Here is a 19,903-nt window from a genome sequence, read left to right as displayed (position 1 = left end):
TAAGGATTTCATAGTGAGTTTAATGAATCATTGTGTATTCAAGACTTTGAGTTACTTGGATTTGATTTAAATATTAGAATGCCATTTGTTTAACAAGGTAATTAGACTTTTTCATCTTAGACTTTTTCATCTATGCAACATTATCTTTCATCTTTAAGTTTCTATGTTACTTATTTTCCAACGAGGAAGGATTTAAGTGCAAAGAGGTTATTTTCTTGACTGAAAAGGTTTCCCATATCTTTCATGGGATTATAACCTGTCATGTAATCCTGAAGGACCAGACTTTAGTCTCTTGCACAAAAGCTGATAGGAAGATGATAAAGATCTCCGGTGTTGATATTCTCAGCATTTGCACACATCTTGATGTGAAACTTAAATACTCAACTTTTTCGAACTCTGTAAAACTCCAAAGCCTGGAATTTGATATGATTAAAGTATTCCCTTTAGCTAATCCATTTTTTCAGTCTATAGTAGTGAGTGTTTATCACTTAAAAAGATGAACACTTTAACAGTAGCAGTAATAAGATAGGAGGTTTCTAGGTACTTACGCTCAGTGTGGATTGAATCTAACCCTCTGTATTAGTAGAAAAGCTTCTTTCACTGTCATGCTTTGCTCACTTTATATATAGGTCATAAAGGCTCAGGAGCCTCTGGTGAAATTAAGTTATGTCTTGAAATATGTTTATAACTGTTTTACAGTGATTTAAATTCACCATATTAAACCAGTGGTATTTATGAATGAAGCTAATCACAAAATGGCATTTTCCTTGGTGCTAGTGGAAGAACATTAGTAGTTCTAGGCCCTGTTTTGAAGGCCATTTTGAATTTTCTTTCTTACTGTGACAGTTCACTCCTAGTGAAGTAAACAGGATCATCTAAAAGACTTGGATCACCTTGAGAGCTGAGAAACAGGTAGCCAGCACATAACCATGAGTGAAGCAAAATTAATCTTTCCTAATGCATCACTTGATTGGAGAGTTACATCTGGAGAGCACATTTGCTCATGGCCTTGAAAGCTTTGAATTTTGCACCATCTCTTGGTATATTTCGCTGCAAGCATATTGAAGTTAATTCTGTTGTTTCCAAAATGATAATTCAGTATTTCTGGAAGCAATAATAACTTTTGTGTACTTTAGCATGAATTGTCTAAACCAAAATACTGTTCTTCAGAGATATAACAGCAATTGCCCACAATTATTTGGCATAAGTGGCATCAAGCTTTTTGTCTTGAAGGGCTCAGCAGTCTTTAAGGACTACAAATAGCCTGGGCCTTGGTTTCCATCTAAACCAACAAATCCAGAAAATCTCACAGATCATCAGACATGAGTTATCTCTTTTGATCACTTAAGATTATGTAATTTTGCAGTAGCTCTTAGATTAACAGATGGCAAGTCGAAACTACTGGGAAAGTGGCATATTTGCAGTCATTTGCCTTCATGCCTCACAGGCATTCAAATTAGTGCTGTGAGGTATATTCTGCATCACACTAACTAAATTAATCCATTAGTAACACTCTCTAATTGCCATTATACTGAAGTACTGTCTCACTGTCCTATTTGACAGTGCAGCTCTGTTCGTCTCTTGAAGTGACTGCCCTTTCATTTCTGCCATCTGCAGTGAGCATGTTTTATCCTGGTGGGAGCATCTCCGATTGAGAAGTTCTGCACTGAAGAAGATTGTGCCATATTACTTTATCAATCATGTACTGTTTTGGTACTGTTCCTATAGGACTTATGTTATTGCAATGTGTTCTGGTGTTTACTATTTTAGTTTCTTCTGTAGGATGGTCAGGATACAAGCATATCATCCTGCATTGATCAGACCAGTGCAGTTTCCTTTAAGTTTGAGGATTGTGATGGTGCAGATATTGCAGGTCAAATTGTAAGGAGCATATATTGGATGTAGAAGCTGCCTCAGCTGTATAAATGATTAGGCATAGTAAAATCATGCAAGCAGTTGAAAGCAAGCAGAAACTACATGTTCAATATCACTATTGAGGACTGCTTAAGGTATCACCGTCTCACAGAGGAACAGCAAAAACCAATAGCAAGGACTTACTTGGGGGAACAACAGAAAAAGATATGGCATCAATGATGATGGGTTGGGAAGAAACTGAGTAACTTGAAATACAAGGAATACCTGTACTGAAAAAAGATTCACTTCTTACCAGTTGCTTCTCATCCAATATCACTTTTGAATCATGTGAAACTGCAAAATTTGTAAGGCCCAGTGCTTTTGGGACAGCAATCCCTAACCAGAGGTTCGTTTCAGACCTAATGGGAACACTGTTGACCATATCCTATGTAGAAAATGATTTCTAGGAAGAGGAGGGATTTTTACTTGTTTCTTTGTATTATGTTGGAAGGTAATACTGCAATATATTACTTCAATTCAGAAATTTTGCTCCAATCAAAAAAACATAGCAGCTTTCAAGAGTCTTTTGTTTTCTGATCTAGACCTGCTTTGATGACAGTAGAAGATGGAGGATCTGAAATTTGTGTTCATGTGGTGTCTGAGTTGATGGAAAAAATCTTTCTCAATATTCCCGCAGACTGGCTGGACAGATTCGTAGGTACTGTTTCAGGAATTACTTGTGACAGAAATAGGCAGCAAAGTTCACAACGGCAGTGAAATGTTTAATTATTGGCGATTCAGAATATGGATGAGATTGCTTTGGAAGTATGATGATTGCTTCATTTGTATGAGACTTAAAAAAACACTGTTAGTGTCCAACAAACTCGGAAGCTCAGAGTTCAGGTAGCAAGAGGTAAGATGATACGTTCCCTTGTTGTTATATAACTAAGTATTTAGTAGCTAAATGTTTTCCTTGTGTGCAAAACAGAATCTTTTAGCAGGTTTTAGAAGTAGCTGACATGCTTTCATGATATAAATAAGTGGTGTTTCAAACAGGCTTCCCTTGATATTTGACTTTTGACTTCTGAAATGTGTATTACATGATTCACAAGTGTTAATGAGAAACAGCCTGAGCACAGTGTATTTTAAAAACATGTTTCTAAAAAGCACTAATTTCTATTCAGATGTTGAGCTACACTTCCAGTAATTCAGTGTTGCTTTCATAGAGGTGGAACTTGAATATTAGATACTGTTGTGAAAATAAAGAGTAAATTCGATTGTTCTGTCTTTTGCAGTGTCCTCTTCAGACATAACCTACAGCACAATAGTAGCAGATCTGTGCCATTTGCTGCTAGCAGATACAGAAGCATCCTATTTGTTGGAAATTAGGAGCCATTTTGTGCTAGATGAAAACAGCTATCCTTTGGAAAAGGATTTCCATCTGCTAGATTTTCATCCTGATCTTTGAAGCATTGACCTCTGCACTAACTGAGTAACAGAGACTGCAGGAACACACAGATGGCAAACAGAAGAAAAATGAATTAACTCAAAGGAAGCAAATTTTTTAAAAATACAAGAAAGGATTTTGTTTTTAACTTACACAAAGAAAATCCAACAAACCCAAAGGACTGGTATGGAAGAGCACATTTTTAGTATAAACTGCTGTAGTACTGATAAATTGTCACAAAGTATATTTTTATACATATATTTTTATCTTAATAAACTCTTACTGGGTATCTGTCTTGTTTTTCTCCTGAGAAAAATTAACCAGTATTGAGGGACTGGTATTTTTTTCTCAGATATGGCAAATTAGAGGAGGACAGCCACAATTCAGTAATGTTATTTTAGGTATAAGATTTTTGTCTTATCCTGTGTGCTGTCTGTGACTTCGTTAGGTCTTTGCTTGCTTTGCTATAGTCATTGCTTTCCTTCTTCCAACAGCAGAATTTCTGCCATTTGCCCGCAGCAATTTTGCTGCCATTTGTTTTCTCTTGTAAAACAGAACTGTCACACATCTAATTTTATGTATCTAAAAGTTATGGCACTAATCTTAATTAAGAGGTTTTAAACAGTTGAAATTCGTGCATTCTTTCGCAGACCCTTTAAATTATTTAAATGTTGTAGAATTTATCCAGCGTAAACTGGCAAATAAATTTAATTGTCTTAAGCCATTTTAATGAGTTTAACACTGGTCTGCAAAACTTTGTCCTAACTTGATCAAATTTAGAAGTAAATTTATTCTTTTGAAAGTCTTAGTGTATTCTGAGAGTGATTTTTGTCACTAAAAGACTGAGTAAATGGTGACTGCACCTGATTTCATCAAGTAACAATTTCTTAAGTATTACTCTGTGAAACTGATTAAATATATAGATCAGTATTTTTCACTGATATAAATATTTTTCTCTGCTTAAATTGTGCTGCTTAAAGAGGCTGGTAGAAGCTGTAGGGTATGAATTGTGTTTGCTGTCTGTCTAGATCCTTGCAGATCTTTACCTCCACTGTTCTCACTTGGGAAATGTGTTTCCACATACACTATTGCAGCTATCTCCATGCTTCCAACACAAAACTGTTCTCAAAACTGAATTTGATAAATCAAGTTGTCAAATGGGTTATAATGCAAGTAATATGACTGAACAGCTTTCATTTGCTGTTCCTTGGAAGTGGCTACTTAAAGTTGAATAACCATGTTTCTTGGTGCTAGTTTGGATTCTATGGTATCTCACATGAAACCAATTTGGGACTGCTGGGTCTTTAATGACATTGATTAGGGTTATGTACAAGCTCTGTGTTTTCTTCAGTACCAATAAAAAGGAAGGTAGTACTGTGTGTCAGAAAAGGAGAATCTTATGGGTTATTGCATGACTTTGACAAAATTAATTCTCAGCTGAACTTTCACAAGGACACTTACCTGTTTTTATAAAACTCCTTGTGTACCGATGAATCTGGTTAGATTCTGTTCATCAAACAAGTTTGTGCAGCTCTGCAAACTTAGTCTTCTGGTTTAAGCCCTAGCCATCTTGTGATAATTCCTCAGTACTTTTCTCTCTAAAACATTCTCTGGCAGTTTTGTTATCAAACATAGAAATGCTGATCTTAGCCCAGCAAAATCAATTTCCTTCTGTGCCAAGATACCTAAGACAGCAGAGTGGCACCAGAAGCTGTACTCACTGCTAGCACCATATGCTTATGTTATGGTCAAGAATGAAACCTACTTTTGCTTCTGTCAATAAACTACACTAATGATAATATGGAAAAATAACAGCTTTGTAAAAGGAAAGCTCAAGAAACTCAATGATTGAATCTCAGCTCACTGTAAAACCACTTTTCATTTTTAGTTTCAAGTGACCTGGCAAAGCCAGGTTGACATTGTCCTAACCCACCACCTTGGGGAAAGTCCATCTGTGCCTTCTATATCTTATTCTAACTATGCTTGGTAGTCTGTGGTTCTACAACAGGAATCTCAATGCCAGGGAAAACGATGTTGAAAGGAAGAGCAATTTCAGTGTTTGGTGTTTGAACATTCCTGGAGTGTTTTGACTCAAGACATGGATTAGGTTAGAGAAATCCTAAGGATTGTTTTACATCCTGCAATGTGTGATCTCATTAGGATGATTTGGTAACTTTGAGTGGATGTCATGCCATGTGAATTGGTGAGCTGTGTGTGGCCAGTTCTGTGTACTGTGGTTAAATCTCTCTGGCTGACTTGGACCTGACTGCCTCATTCTTCTCTCATGACTTTTCAGATAACCACCCTGACTCTTGTTTAACGGTGTTTCTTCTTGAGATCCACGCCACAAATGTGATACCATAGTTCAACGTGAACCTTAATAAATTTGCTGTAATTCTAGAGTTTCTTCAGTTCCTATCCTCACTTTAGCAATTCTGTGTAAAAATTCTAGTTCCTGCTGCCTTGTGTTTCCTACTTCAGACTCTTACCCCTTCTTTTCAAACGGAAAGCCATTTCACTTTCTGTGCCTCTATCTGGCATAGCGATTTCTTCAGCAGGAGCTTTCTGATCCTTTGTCACCTGTAATGCATCTTTCTCCCTTTCACTTTCATCAAGCTGCTGCTTTTATAATGTCCTGGTATATTAGGAACAAGCAATTATCAAATAAATCCATCTGGTCTCATTTCCTCATTTAGAGGAAGGATAGAGTAGTGCAGAGAGCAGTGATCATTAGGCTCTCTAAAAGACTAGTGTAGGTATAATTTTAATTGAGAGAGAAGGTAGGGGGCAATCCACAAGGGAATATAAATAAATACTTTGAGTACTGGTAGGGCTTCTTCTCCAAGATCCTGTTGTCTAGAACAGGAACATAACCATCATTCCTGTGTCTTATAAAATGATGAATTCCTGCTCACTGTCAACAGGGTGGTACTTTCAATTAAGTTACAAACTAGATACATTACAAAGCCTTAGAAACTCATGTGTTTGCTAATAGTAATGGGAAGTATTGAGGAAGATGTCACATTTTCTATGATCTTGCATACATTTCTTTTGTACTTCTTGGGTGGGATTTTTCTGTGCTATGCATGTTGGTAAACGTTTTAAGCTTTTTAGAGAAGGAGAAGCAGCGTTAGGCACTGAGAGATCTTGTAAGCATTCTTCTCCCATCATCTCCATATAAATCTCAAGCACAAGACCAGATGGATCATCTGTAAAAGACAGAAGGTGAACATTTACTTTATTATGTTGACAATTGATAACACCTGTATTGTAACTGTATTTAATAATATTTCTCACTTTACTGGAATACCTGTCCTATTCTGGAAGAGTCAAAAAGGACTTTTCTCCTTTACTTCCCTTGGATGACTTTGCACACAGACAAGTGCATTAGTGTGTTTTACACAATTCCAGCTAGCATCATAGAATCATAGAATGGTAGAGGTTGGAAGGGACCTTTAGAGATCATCTAGTCCAACCCCCATGCAGAAGCAGGTCAACCTAGATCAGGTCACATAGGAACATGTCCAGGCAGGTCTTGAAGACCTCCAAGGAAGGAGACTCCACAACCCCTCTGGGCAGCCTGTGCCAGGGCTCCCTCACCTCAACAGTGAAATAGTTTTTTCTTAAGTGGAACTTTTTGTGTTCCAGCTTCATCCCATTACCCCTTGTCCTGTTGCTAGCTACTATAGAAAAAAGGGATGTCCCAACCTCCTGACACCCACCCTTTAGATATTTGTAAATGTTAATCATGAATATATTGAACACACAAACTAGTATTGGTACTTCAATGTGTGAGAAATGTGAAGAAAAAAGACCACATGAGTAAAGATGCATTGCTTAATTATTTGTACTCTGCATAACTCAGGTGACTTCCCACTTGAGAGGTATTTATGTTAATGTAGACACTACATTACATGCATCTTCCCATACAAGCTAGTAAACATTCCTGAAACATTCTCAACAGTTTAAGATCTGTAATGTTTATTGGTATGATTTAAATAAGAGACAAAACATATGGTAAACTCAGTTTATTGCAGTAGTAATCATAGAGTTTATATGTTGTTTTCCTTCCCAAATAGAACGTGTTGCTTATTAGATTGGTTTTCCATGGTTTTGTAGGGGTAGAATTGGGAAATAACTCTGGGTTTGGGGCTACTGACTATTCATCTAACAGAGGTATAATGAGGATTGAACACTTGGGAAATTCAGTTCAATATAATGAGTCTAGGCACATCTCACAACCAGTGGTACAGTTATCAAGGACTGAAGGTACCACGTAACATTTCAGACGGAGCATCAGGTGAAGTGGAGTCTATCTTACAATTCCTCTCAGGTATGTATATTCTCATTCCTCATATTTCCTTTAGGTAACAACATATTATCAAAATGAAAACAGTCTTATCTCCCCAGAGAAGCCTAATTTTTTGAAGTATGCGGAGTTAATCAACACTGTATTACGTTTGAAAGGAAACTGGCTTTATTTCAGCATCAGGGATTATGTTCCTTTTGGAGCATAGTTGTACAAAAGCTGTGTGTCTGGTTTATGACTGTATGGCGTGAAAGGTTCAGAGTTCAGGTCACTAGTGAACAATCAAAGAGAATGTCCTATTTATTTCATTGTTATTATAATTGTTCTAAATTATTTTTACAGAATAGAAATTTACTTACAGAAAACTGCTCCTAAAAAAGACATATTTACTGGGGGCAATTGCAATTTCAATGTGAGAACAGTCATACTAGGTCAAACCCAAGGTTCTTGTAATTGGTGTTCTCCCTCCAGCAAAGACATAGAGAGAAATACATAAGGACAAGCCAGATCCCTTCAGAGTACTCCATTAAGCCTCTAATTGTTCGTGTCTTCAGGACTTCTTTTATGCCTCTACCTCAACACAGTGTGGTGTACATCAGGGTCAGCTGAGAACATAACTGCTAGAATTACACTGTGCTGAGAGACATGAAGAGATCCTTCTAGGCTTACGATCAATAAACACTTCGTACTTTCCCCAGTTCAAATTCAAAAGAAATTATAATGCTGCTATTTCAAATAAACTGTAGATTTTAGTAGCCTGTCAACATCTTCTGGGCTTTGTGTTTTGACATGTTTACTGGGCTTCTGTGCCTTTTGATGAAGGCAGTCACCATCTGGGGGGGTGCAGTGCAGTGGACAGTGAGGCCTGGTATCATCATTGACAATTCTTAAGTAATTCTGGGTTCTGTCCATGCGGTGGATGATGATTTGTGTACAGAACACATGACCAGGAATTGGAATTTACTAATCAAAAGAACTAGTACAGGGTGATCAGATTTATATTCCTGTTCTGTTTACTCTGCTGCATGTTAATTACATTAGAAATATATTTGGAAGAGAAGAAAGATAGAGTTGCAGCCTACCAGGGCCCAAATCTTCTCTTTGCATTTGCGAAAGAATTGACTTACTTTTTTCTTGTCTACTTAAACGTGTAAAATGCTCAAAGTTTTTGTAGGCTTTATATTATGAAAGACAGTGAAAGCTTTTCTGGTTTAAGGTTGATTTTTTTTTATCCATATTGTTTAGGTGCTGTGGCAGAGAGCATGCCATCGTTTAACCAGCTCCTTGGGCTTGCTGATCATTTCGTTCCAGTGTTCTAGTTCTTTGCCACGAGTGTACATGAACGGCCCAACCACTACACATCCTATGAGATGTGTTTCTGGGGAAAGAAAACAACCAGTTAGTGCTTAACATGTGTGAATGCTTCTCCAGAATCTTTACCTGAGTATTAACTTCTGTTTCTCCAAGTAATGCACTTTCTGAAAGTTACTTTCATTAAGGAATTCACTCTGGATTTCATGTTCTGTAGTTTCTATATGCTAAGATTCATCGTTAAAAGGTACTGCAGTAGGTGAGTATTTAGTTGATTCAGGCCTACCCTACTGCCTACACTCTAAAACTAGAATGGGTTTAGGACACACACATCTGTATCTTCCTGGCCCTTCTACCTTGAGTGTACTGTGGAAATGTGCCCTAGTTTTGGACATCAGCAATCTTAGTAGGATTCATATGATGCTCTAGCTTGTGAAAGGATAAGTTTAGTTAGTGAGACAGCTGGGTGTTGCCACTGACCACCTTCTGACAAGGAGCAGATTACTGCTTCATGCATGAATTTTTAATCTGTGGATGGGGAAAATAATTTGTACTTGCCTTACGTGAACTTCAGAATGTTTGCAAAGCACAATGCATTTGGCTTTCTGCAAGTGGAAGTGATGGAAGACTTGAGTACTTATCTTAGTTCTTCTCAGTCCTCAAAGCCAAAGCACTGGCCTAAAATCTCACCTAAAAGAATTTTTTGGGGAATGGATGAATCCAAATGAGGATTTCCTTACTGAGATTGTGCCTGCACTGCAGGGAAGATGTTTTCTTGTGAGTAAGTAAAGACAATAAATTCTAATTTGCTTCTGTAAGCAGAACTCCTTAATAGATTCTCTTGATAGTAAGAGGTGACCTCAAGTATCAGGTTTTCTGCCAGGGAATGGGGATGTTTCTTTCTCACTGCTTGAACTGTCGTGAGAATTAAAATTCCTGTTCCTCCAAATTTGCTCAGGAACAGTGAATGGCCTCAAAATTTTGGAGGCTGGGGATTATACATGCAAATGTTCACATAATGTAATTGTATAAGCTTGTTTTCATAGGATACTAGAATGGAACAAAGTACATGACCTTGTGCTGACAGTGACTAGCCTGCAGTTATTTTATTCATGTCTGAATTTTCTCTGTAGCCTGAATTTTCTCCGTATGTAGGGACATAGTCCAAATAAGTTGTGTGGGTTGTTTTAAAGAAACAGCTTGTGAAATACCCCACACCTTTTATGTTTTATGGCTATTGCTGAAAAGGAATTGTTTCCTCTCAGGTTTAAATATCTCTGTGGTATGTGAAAGACTTACGTCTTAATTGTAATAATGTATATTGCTTACTTTCTCCCTTGGTACACTGGAACACAGACAGATTGAGGCTTGTCGTATCCAGTTCTGTCTGATCTGCCTTGAAACTGAAGGTTTCATTGTACACTGGATTGGGAGATCCCAGAACAGCTGCTGTCTTTTTACTTTTGATGAATTTATTATGGTTCATTAGTGAGACTTTGACATACACACCTGAAAGAAAAAGAAATTAAAGAAGAAGAAATATGTCAGAGGCAGTTGGGTGATGGCTTAAGGAATGTCTTGCTTTCAGGTATCAATATTAAGTATCAAATTAGACCATTAATGACTTATGGAAACATACACGGCGACATATAACATTAAACAGGGAGTACACAAAGTACTTGGGGTGCAGTTTTGCAGTGCACTTCCTAATTTAAGAGCTGTAAAAAGAAGCAGTTGTATTCTTACCATGTATCCTTGATCTTATATTCCCATATCTTCTCTTCATCTGATGGAGAGCTTTTGAAGGCTTAGTTTGTTGGATCAGTATTTAATTTTATATATTTAATCTCAATTGTTTGATCCAACACAAGAGAGACTGTGAGGGAGGAGCCATGTCATAGACCTGAGGCCTGCACTTGGAATATATTTCAATGGAACAGATTCTCACAGTCAAAGAAGAATCCTTAAAAGGTTTTACTAATGAATTCAGCCCTGTACTAAGGGATTTGGTACAAAAATTTCAGAAAATATCAATGATCTCTGCTCTTTCTTCTAGAAAATATTACAAAATCTGTGATGGGAACAAGCAAAACATTTTGCTTTGCTTCCTGATGTGGAAGGGCATTACACTTTGATCTTGTTCAGCAGATCTTTGACAGTGAGATCCAAAACAGCCTGAAATTTTCTCTTCTTCCCTCCCCTTATACAAAATTCAGTGACAAGAATGTACAAGTTTCATCTTAATTGATGACTAAAGATTTGTTCTTTTCTTGGGAAGCAGAAAGAGATTCCATGCTGCTACTGTTTATTGCTCCCTGCTATTAGAAATGTCAGGACTGAGGCAGTGTTAACAGACTCCTAATATCTCCTTGTTGTTATTTCCACAGATCCAGTAGGCTCTCATGACTGTTTCAGAGGGTGCAGGTTTACCAGAACAGATTTTTTTTTTATGACAGAGCTGCTACCTGAGTATATATGGAAAGAGTCATTATGTACACTCTGCAACAGTCTGACTCTTCATACTTTTATTACATCTTAATACACCTAATTCAGTAATTTGAATCTAAAAATAAATGTCTCCTTGCTGTCTTCTACTGCATATCTTTCATCAAAGACTAGTGTTGCACTAATCTTCGTTAATATAGACAACTTCTTATTCCAGTTTCTTCAGATCTGTGGAGCCAAAATCATACTTGAAAGGCATTATCAAAGGAAATTAACCCCAATTTATTTCATTTTCTTTTGTTTTTCTTAGTAATATATTCTGGAGAATCACCTTCTGGCAATTCTCCTTTCCAGAATGTGCCCATGACTCTTGCATATTAGGATAACCTCAAGTATATCAGCACTAAAAGAACATGGCAGATTAATGTTTGGCTTGTTGAAAGAAACACATAGTTACAGTTCCATAGTTCTCTCTGCTACAGAATTTCCCAAGAGCCTGCAGGCAGAGACAGGATGTATTGTGTTCTCTGTCTCTTGTAAAGCTATTCATATAAAATTAGAACAATTGCTCTTAGTTTATGATGCTACTTTAGTCATCTGCCACAAACCAGTCATATTTTCTTTGGACATCCTTAGTTGTGATGAATGAATACATTCTGTAATATATTTCTCTTTCAACAAAGGCACAGGTATGATTCTGCTTGTTGGAAACTTCTACGTTGTCATTTTACTGTGGATTTCTTCAGTTGAGTTTTACTCAAAACTGATCTCACCATTATAAATGTAGATTTACTCATTTGGAGGGCAGCATTTCTAAAGTTAAACATCCTGGCAACAGCCCATTCAAAGAAACCCCCAAAAAATCTTCATTGATGTATATATGGAGAACTAAACCTCTTTTTATTTAACTGCTGGATATGTTTTGCACTTGTATATATAGTTTCAGAGCCCTTAAAAAAAATCACTACAGATTCAATCACAAGTTTGCTTCTTCCATCTATTTTTGCTTCGAGTGTTTGGATTTTAAACAGCATTTTGAGGTAGTCTTTAACACTCAACATCTGAGGCCAAAGACACATGAGCAGGATGTACCTGGAAAACCTGCACTGCAGTATGGGAGAAAAATTATTATTCCTATGCCATGGTCCTTTGAACAATGGCAAGGCTGTCCAAAAGTGGAAGTTTTTTCCCATTTCAGTTCTCTCCAGGACAGCTGTTCAGTGTAAGCAGTCGTCCTACACCTGGATCTCTGTCACTATCCCTGAAATGCTACCTTCTCTGGACTGGAATGCAGCAAAGGGATGTTGCTCACTGCATTAAAGCAGGAGGAAAAATACAGCTACTGATGACATGAAACAAACCATTTCTTATGAAACAAAACCAAAACATAGCAAAACTGAGCTATCAAAATGTAATTACCCGAGTAACAAAATATGGTTTGTTTCCACTCAAATCAAATCACCCAGACGTTTATTTGTTCTTTCCAGTCACTCAGTGCAAGCCTGGGTGGACAGATGAGGAAGGAGCAAATTAAAACAGGAATTCTGAAGCTGGCAGCAGAGAGGAAATCACACTTACCGACAGCATGGTTCTCCTCCTGGAGCTTTAATCGCTTTGCCCTCAGAACCACTACAGTGAGACGGCCCAGGTAGTCATTGTAGCTGAGAGAGAACTGGATGTCACCGTACTCTGAAGGAGGCTTTGGGAGCAGAAGAACACTTGTCAAATACATCTGAAAAATTATCTTTTCACACAGACAAATTGTATTGGGGACAGACAAGTTCTTTATACTAGTGGTTTCTGCCACACTAAAGCATGTGGGTGAATTGTAATGGCTTTATTTGTGCTGTTTTGATGTTTGATAGAACCGACTAATCACCCTTCTTAAACCTTTGAATTATCTTCCAGGTGATGCTCATTTCCTTGCCTCTTCTTTTTTTCTGGTCTTACTAATTCAAAACAGAAGCAAATTACTTTGTTAAGTAACAATCTTCTGACTTATGTGACTGTTTATAAGCAGCTGGATATTCCTTATACAGTATTTGGATTTTTTATTTCAAATGGTTATCAAATACTTTTGCATTTGATGGATTTGATAAACATACATCTTCAGCTGTACTCCTCCAATATTTATGAGATGACAGAAATTCCCCAATGCTAAGCAACCTGGTGTCACATACCTCCAAGTTCTCTTTCTCCAGATCTCTCCATATGACCAGTTTGTTGTCATCAGTTAATGTTTCATTTTTCAGTGGGAAGATAACTTGGCCTAGGAGATGGTGCTTCTTCTGCTTATCGACATGATAAACCAAGAACTTCAGAGTTCTTTGGAGCAACATTTTGCTGGAAACCTGTACAGGAAAAGGAATAATTTATTACTAATTATGAAACATCTGACATTTTTCTACTCCAGCATGACTTCAAAGGAAGAATTTTTCAAAGTTTATTAAAGGTAGATGGAGATTTTCTCTAATTATTTGAAGTTCACTTTCATAATTTGCCTAAAGTCTGAGCTATGTAGAAGTCTGAAGATCCAAGCTAAAATAGAATTTCATTTGATAAATGTGAAATTAGCTGCTGGTTTTTCAACTCACACAGATCTAGCATTATATGATGCATGGATTTCCAGACACAAATGTTTGAAATCTCTAAACATTTAAATTTTTTCAGTTGTCTCAAACAGAAAACTCTTGTTTTTTAAAGCCTTTGTGATGCCTGCTAAATGCCTCTTAATACAGGGAGCCAAACTCCTACATTTACAACACTACACAAGTAGCACAGCAGAAATCTCATGGGCTCTAGTTTCTAGCCTACTTCAGCAGCAAAGAAACTAAAAGCTGTAAAGGCATTAGTTCAGTACTGGTTGCTTCTGGACTTCCAGAGCTGCTGGGCTGAACTGCTCAGCTTTAGTTCAAAATGTAGTTTTCATCATTCCTGGGGCAAGTTCTAGAATCCTTTAAATTTGGTGCAGACCCCAAGTTAGTTCTAGAGCCACAGATTTCAGCAGCCCAGGATCCTCCAGAAGCCCCAGCAATAAACCCTGTCTTCAGTGGAAACTACTTGTATCTTTGGTAGAAATTTGTTGAAAATATATTTTCACAAGACCTGAGCTGTAGTTTAACAAGTCAGTGTTGGCAAACAAAAACCTGCTTAATCAAAAGGAAAAGTACCTGAAAGACAAAGTGTTCATCAAACTGTGGGTTAAGGGTTTTGCGTTTTGTTCTGGACTGCATGTAGCTCCTTTCATCAGGAAGCAAGTAGATTTTCACAAATGGACTACAGGACTCATCAGGAGGTTGAAGCTTTCTGACTTTGATCAAGGAGACGAGGAGCCGTTCTGACTCTTGCTCATATTCTACGGAGAACCAGAGGCGCCCAATGTTGCCTTCAGGAAAATCCATCTCGCTTTTGTCCTCGGGAGACTTGTACAGCTCTGGATTAATGGTTCCTACAACATAAGCTCCAGCTTCACGAAATAAAAAACAAGCACCCTCAGATTAGTCTCAAGACTGTAGCAGGCATTTTTGAACCTCTGCTGTACTGGGGGAGATCACAGGAATCTCTTTTCTTTCTCTTATTCCTGTGACTGTACCTTGATAGTTTTGGGTAGTCATTGTTGCAGTCTGCAGCTGGTCATTCAGCTGCTTCTGGGGTCAACAGACACTTCCTGAGTTACTCTCATTTGTGCCTTTACAAGATACAGGAGGACAGATTGCTTTGTCTGCCTGATGTGCAAAGTCTCACAGCAGTGGGACCAGAATTAGCAATGTTCTGGCTCAATTCCTATATACGTATGTAAAATATATAGTGGTTAGGACTACTTCTGTGTAATACCTATGTCTGGTATGCCCCCAATAAACGTGTTCCATAATAATAACAAAGTTACCCTTAAAGAGAATCCCACTTTTACAATGCCATACCCAAAGAATGAAATGATGACCGTGGCCCAGACTGAGCAATCGTGCAGGGGTCACTGCCTTCCTGAACGTGTTCTTCGTTTATCATGTTCATCCAGTCTCTCCCATGCAGTGTTGGTGGAATGATAAATGGAACACTTCTGGATCTGCTCAAGACAACAGCTACTGACTATTCAGGTGTAAATACAGAACCCAAGCTTGCTAACAGTTATGAGTTTACTGTTCTTATCTCACAATTTTTTAAGAGTTCTAGAGAGAGAAATACCCACTGTTTTGCAATTGATTATATTTGTGTAATGCATAAAGGTCCAGTGAGGGCTATAAGATCTTAAATCTTCAGACAAATCCTTTACTTTTTTTCCCCTTTTTTTCTCCTTTAGAATTGATCTTTCAAAGGAAATAATTAATTGTAGATGCTTGTTTTGAAGCCCCAGAGCCCTGCAGTAACTAAACTTTTACAAGAGTTTCCTCTCTGAACTGAAGTCTTACTGCTTGTTTCTCAGGTGCTTTATTATGAGACCACGAGGAATGACTTTGGAATATAGGCTGAAAATGTCTAGTAACAGATAAGGCTATCCATGCACCAGTTATACTTCAGTGTATTCTCTTTTATGTAAATCAGAAATAATCACTGCATCCATAGTCAAAGTATTATTTTCTTAAAGGAACAAAACAGAACCTGACTACTTTCATAGAATGTAAGGGTCCCATTATCTCTGTACATGCACATATTTAGATTATCCCCTCATTTGAGACATTACAAGTTGCAATAAATTACTGATAGCATGTGCTTTTAAAAACAAACGAAAAATACCTACTTAGTGCTTTTTAGCTCAATTTCAGAAGCTGACTGATCCTGAAAAATGACATTTGCATTTGTTGTTTTGACAGGACTGGTGAGCTTTTCATAAGAAAGGAGGCAGCAAAATTTCTTCCAGAGCAGGTATGCAGTTATTCCAATGAGAACAAATAAAAGGAACCCTCCTATTATACCTCCAGCAACAGCAACTGATTGTTCTGTTCAGACATAGAAGCATATAAAGCATCAGAGGAGGATCAAAGTTAGGTACTTTTTAGGGGTAGACAGGAATATCAAAGCTGACAATCTCATTTGATTTACATTTCCAAATGATTTTTAAACAAAACAGTCCACTTGTGCACATTTTAGTCTTTGGTTATAATATGATGCGATACCTAAAGATGTATGACATCAGCAATGAGAGATTAGAAAGTGTTCGCATATGCTGGCAATGACTGCAATGTAAGTGACTATAGACGGGAGAAAACAACCAAAACCTAAGGAGTTGTTTGGGCTCTTGTTTTCTATTAGCATAAGCATTTACCTTAGCACAACAGAACTGCTTGAGCTTTTGTAACAGAAGAAAACCCTGAGAGCACCTAATGCAAAAGGTATGGTTATTTTGGTTTAGTTGGGTCTTCCAACTATATATCTGTGTTGAATGGAGAGTAGATCCTGGCACAAGGAACAGTGCAAACCTCTGGGTTGTTTTCTTTCTAAGGATGCACGTGTTTCCTGATCTCTAAAATCAAACTTAAGTGTCCATTAAACACTGTTGCCTGAATCTTGATCACTTCAGACAAAACCCAATCTTGTAATATTTGGGTTTTGCTTTATCCCCACTAATAAAACTTAATTGATGTCTCGAATATGAGGAATTCCCATTGTGAGAATTTCTCACTAGACTAAGGGCAGACAATTGATAGATGGGCTCACTTCATTGTTTTCTTGCATTTTGCTGAATATGCTAGAGTAGAAGGCTGGAATGACCACTTTTGCACTGTACCTTACACCCAGCCTATCTTAGCCAACCACTAAACTAGTACAGGTGCATTGAGACATGACTAGGTCTCAACTGAGAACTGTTCCTACCAGAATATCCTGTCTGAAAATGAGCCCAGACTGTAGAATTGTCTTAGACTCTGCAGCCATGGGAGGTAGCTCAGGGTCACCTGAGGCCTTTGTACTGCCATTTCTCAGAGTCTCCCCTGAAACTGAAGCAACAAAATGACCTGGTGTTCTCTTACAACTGCTACTGACTTTTTTCCTTTACTCTGCTTTTAGGTAGAGATAACTGTGATTACACTTTATTCCTTTTTCCTCTTTGTCTGTCTGTGCTTAGTAGATACTTTGCAGTTAGTCACCTTCATACAAAGGTACAAGTAAGACAATATAAGCACAAAATGATGAGTCAACAGTAGTAGTAGTTTTGAACAAGAACTCAAAACTAATTTGATACGGTTTAGTTTCTTGATTAGAGTTATAAAGAGTATGGGAAGTAAGTTGCAAATACGTATGCTACTGATCTGTTGCAGTAAGTGATATGAAATGTCCTTCAGCTACAGCAGCCTTATGTAAATACCTTGTTCTATAAAATTAACTGACCATAGTGCCTCAAAGGCCTTGATCTGGCCCCATCCTATTTTTCTGCATTTGGAACAGTCATAGGAGCCAACTTATTTTTGCAGCTCCCCTCTAGGTGTGTTGCCTCGGTTCTCTGCAGGAATTGTCAGGCAGCTTCCCCGTGAGCCACATAATCATTCCCGTTTTCCAGCACCATGGAGCAATCACCTTGATCATGGCTATGGCACACCAACAGACACTTTGCTGTCTTTGCAAGCAGCACATGGGATGAATAGGTTTCAGCATTTAGCCAAGCTATGAGTAAAGCAGTATTAGTAGAAGACTGACTCTGAGGAACAGGAAATGAGTACCTATTTGGTATGGGTTAATATTAATACAGAGACAAGTCTGGTTGGGCTACACTAGTAACTTAATTTCCTTCCATAAGAATGTACAGTATGAGGAAATATGTTAACAAATACAGTTTTGACCACAGAAGTTCTGTGTACTTGTTTCTCCTAGTTCTGTAGAGAATACTCAAGTATGGCTTCAGTCACATTGCCGTTTAGTTACAGCCTAGAAAGCTAGATGCAGAAAAAACACATTACTGCCCATGAAAATAATAGAAATCAATAGTTCACTTAATGCAGGTGTATAAACAGTACAAATGTTTACATGGCTGCTGGATTTACTGTCTGACATAGGTATCTGGAAGGTTATTTCAGGCAAGCTCAAAAGGACTCTGTTTAGCTTGTCCTCTCCATTCCCAAGTATCTTACACTCAGCAGCACTCCCATTTCCCCAAAACCAATTTGTCACCATTCACTGGTAAGGTCAGTAAGCTGAGGTGTGCTGTAATGCAAAAGGTGCCACAGCAGCCGTGCAGCGATTTTGGAATAAGAGAATGAGTTTCCAGTCTCTTAGTGAGTTTAACATACTGAATTTATTCACTGCAGAATAACGTTGAGTATTATGACACAGACACTGCCATTGGCTCAAATTCTGCTCTTCGTTTTTACATAGTGGTAGATACAAGGTAAAGTTTTACCATTTCAGTAAAGCTACCTATGGTTTAATGAGAGTAAGGAGAATTTGCCTCACTTTTAGCCCATTTTATCTGATTAGATCAGCAACAGGACCAGTAGCACGGGGCACTATGTAGCGCTAATCACAGACTCAGGCACTGAAATGAGCTGAATTCGTTGTGTGCAGGAAGAAAAGACATATCATTTCAAATAATTACCTGTCATCATGAGAAACAGATGTGATGTGTTCCACTGTGGTATGGGATCATGTCACCTCGAGGTGGAAGAGACGCTTTGCACTTGCTGTGTCTGGCAGAGCCAAGCTGGCCTCCAACTGCCAAGTTTGAAAGTGCCTGTCAGAGCTGGGAGTACTGCCTCTTGTTCCCTTACCCGCCTCTAGAAGGTCAGGTGCCTTCACAGACCTTTAAGTTCAGAGACGAGGCTGAAGGGATTTCTTACTGCAGCTTTCCCGCCGCGCTGGGAGGGCAGAGCGGGCTGCGCGGCGCGGGGCCGGCTGCCTCTTTCCCGAGGAGCGCAGAAGCCGCCGGGGGTCGGCGAGTGCCCGGTGAGGCCCGGGGCTGCCGGCTGTGTGCCGACCCCCGCCGTTGTGGCAGCCCCTCCCCGGCCCGCCCCCGCGGGAGAGCCTGCAAACACGAGTTACAGCAGAGGCATCTACGAGTCTCAGCAGAAAAAAGGCAAGAGACGTGGCGAGAGAGCCCATCGCGGGGTGCAAGTAGCTCCTCAGCTTGTGCGGCTGGGAGGAAGGGGTGGAAATACTCAGGGAGGTAACTTTTCTGCTAGGTTCATCAGCCCTGAAGAAACCTGTGCGGCTTGGTCTGTGTTAGAGAACCTTCAAAGCTATAAATATACTCAGAAAAATACTTCAATGTTAATAGATTAATTCCAAAAAACGTTGTGGGCAACAAATTAACGTGTGCTTGCATTGGACTTTTAGCAAAATGCCTAAGCACAAAGGGACAGTTGACAATTGCAGCTTTTCCTAATTGCATTTACAAATATAGCAATCTTTATCTGTGTGTAAAAAAATATAACCAAACAGATCTTAACTAACAAAATTACCTGTGCATGGTTCAGAAACAGATTATTTACCTTCACTTCTTGCCTGCTAACGCTCAAGCTGGTATGACAAGGATCTATACCTTACACTTAACAACTGTTGGTGTTACAGATGCGAGTTGTGTTCGCAGCTACTGCACGCATTTGCATAGTGCT

The 19,903-nt window shown here is 38.5% G+C and overlaps 2 protein-coding genes across 5 annotated transcripts in view; one reads left to right on the top strand and one right to left on the bottom strand.

The window, feature by feature from the left end:
* SHLD2 (shieldin complex subunit 2) overlaps positions 1 to 3,543 on the top strand; it is a 33,809-nt gene extending 30,266 nt beyond the window's left edge. Inside the window, exons 11-12 of one of the 4 annotated variants that reach the window (XR_009819198.1) lie at positions 2,552 to 2,767; positions 3,150 to 3,238. Coding sequence is in view for 2 of the 4 variants with exons in the window: in XM_062001673.1 (XP_061857657.1) it covers positions 2,457 to 2,572; positions 3,150 to 3,322 (289 nt within the window). In the remaining 2 variants the exon portion in view is untranslated. Of the gene's footprint in view, positions 1 to 2,456; positions 2,768 to 3,149 lie in introns of all 4 variants that reach the window. The other 3 variants (XR_009819197.1, XM_062001673.1, XM_062001674.1) reach the window with 3 other exon arrangements.
* A 5,308-nt stretch (positions 3,544 to 8,851) lies between these two features.
* Positions 8,852 to 19,391, bottom strand: SYT15 (synaptotagmin 15). The gene is made up of 8 exons (XM_062001670.1): positions 19,130 to 19,391; positions 16,102 to 16,300; positions 15,287 to 15,429; positions 14,537 to 14,832; positions 13,547 to 13,717; positions 12,945 to 13,065; positions 10,251 to 10,430; positions 8,852 to 8,988 (listed from the first exon to the last, which is right to left on the bottom strand). The coding sequence occupies exons 1-8, from the start codon at positions 19,389 to 19,391 to the stop codon at positions 8,852 to 8,854; spliced, it is 1,509 nt and encodes a 502-aa protein (XP_061857654.1).
* Positions 19,392 to 19,903: the final 512 nt, after the last annotated feature.

This window comes from Colius striatus, chromosome 8, assembly GCF_028858725.1.
Source record: "Colius striatus isolate bColStr4 chromosome 8, bColStr4.1.hap1, whole genome shotgun sequence".
Taxonomy (NCBI): domain Eukaryota; kingdom Metazoa; phylum Chordata; class Aves; order Coliiformes; family Coliidae; genus Colius; species Colius striatus.
Note: the sequence above shows the minus strand (reverse complement) of the source record. Positions and strands in the feature narration are given on the sequence as shown.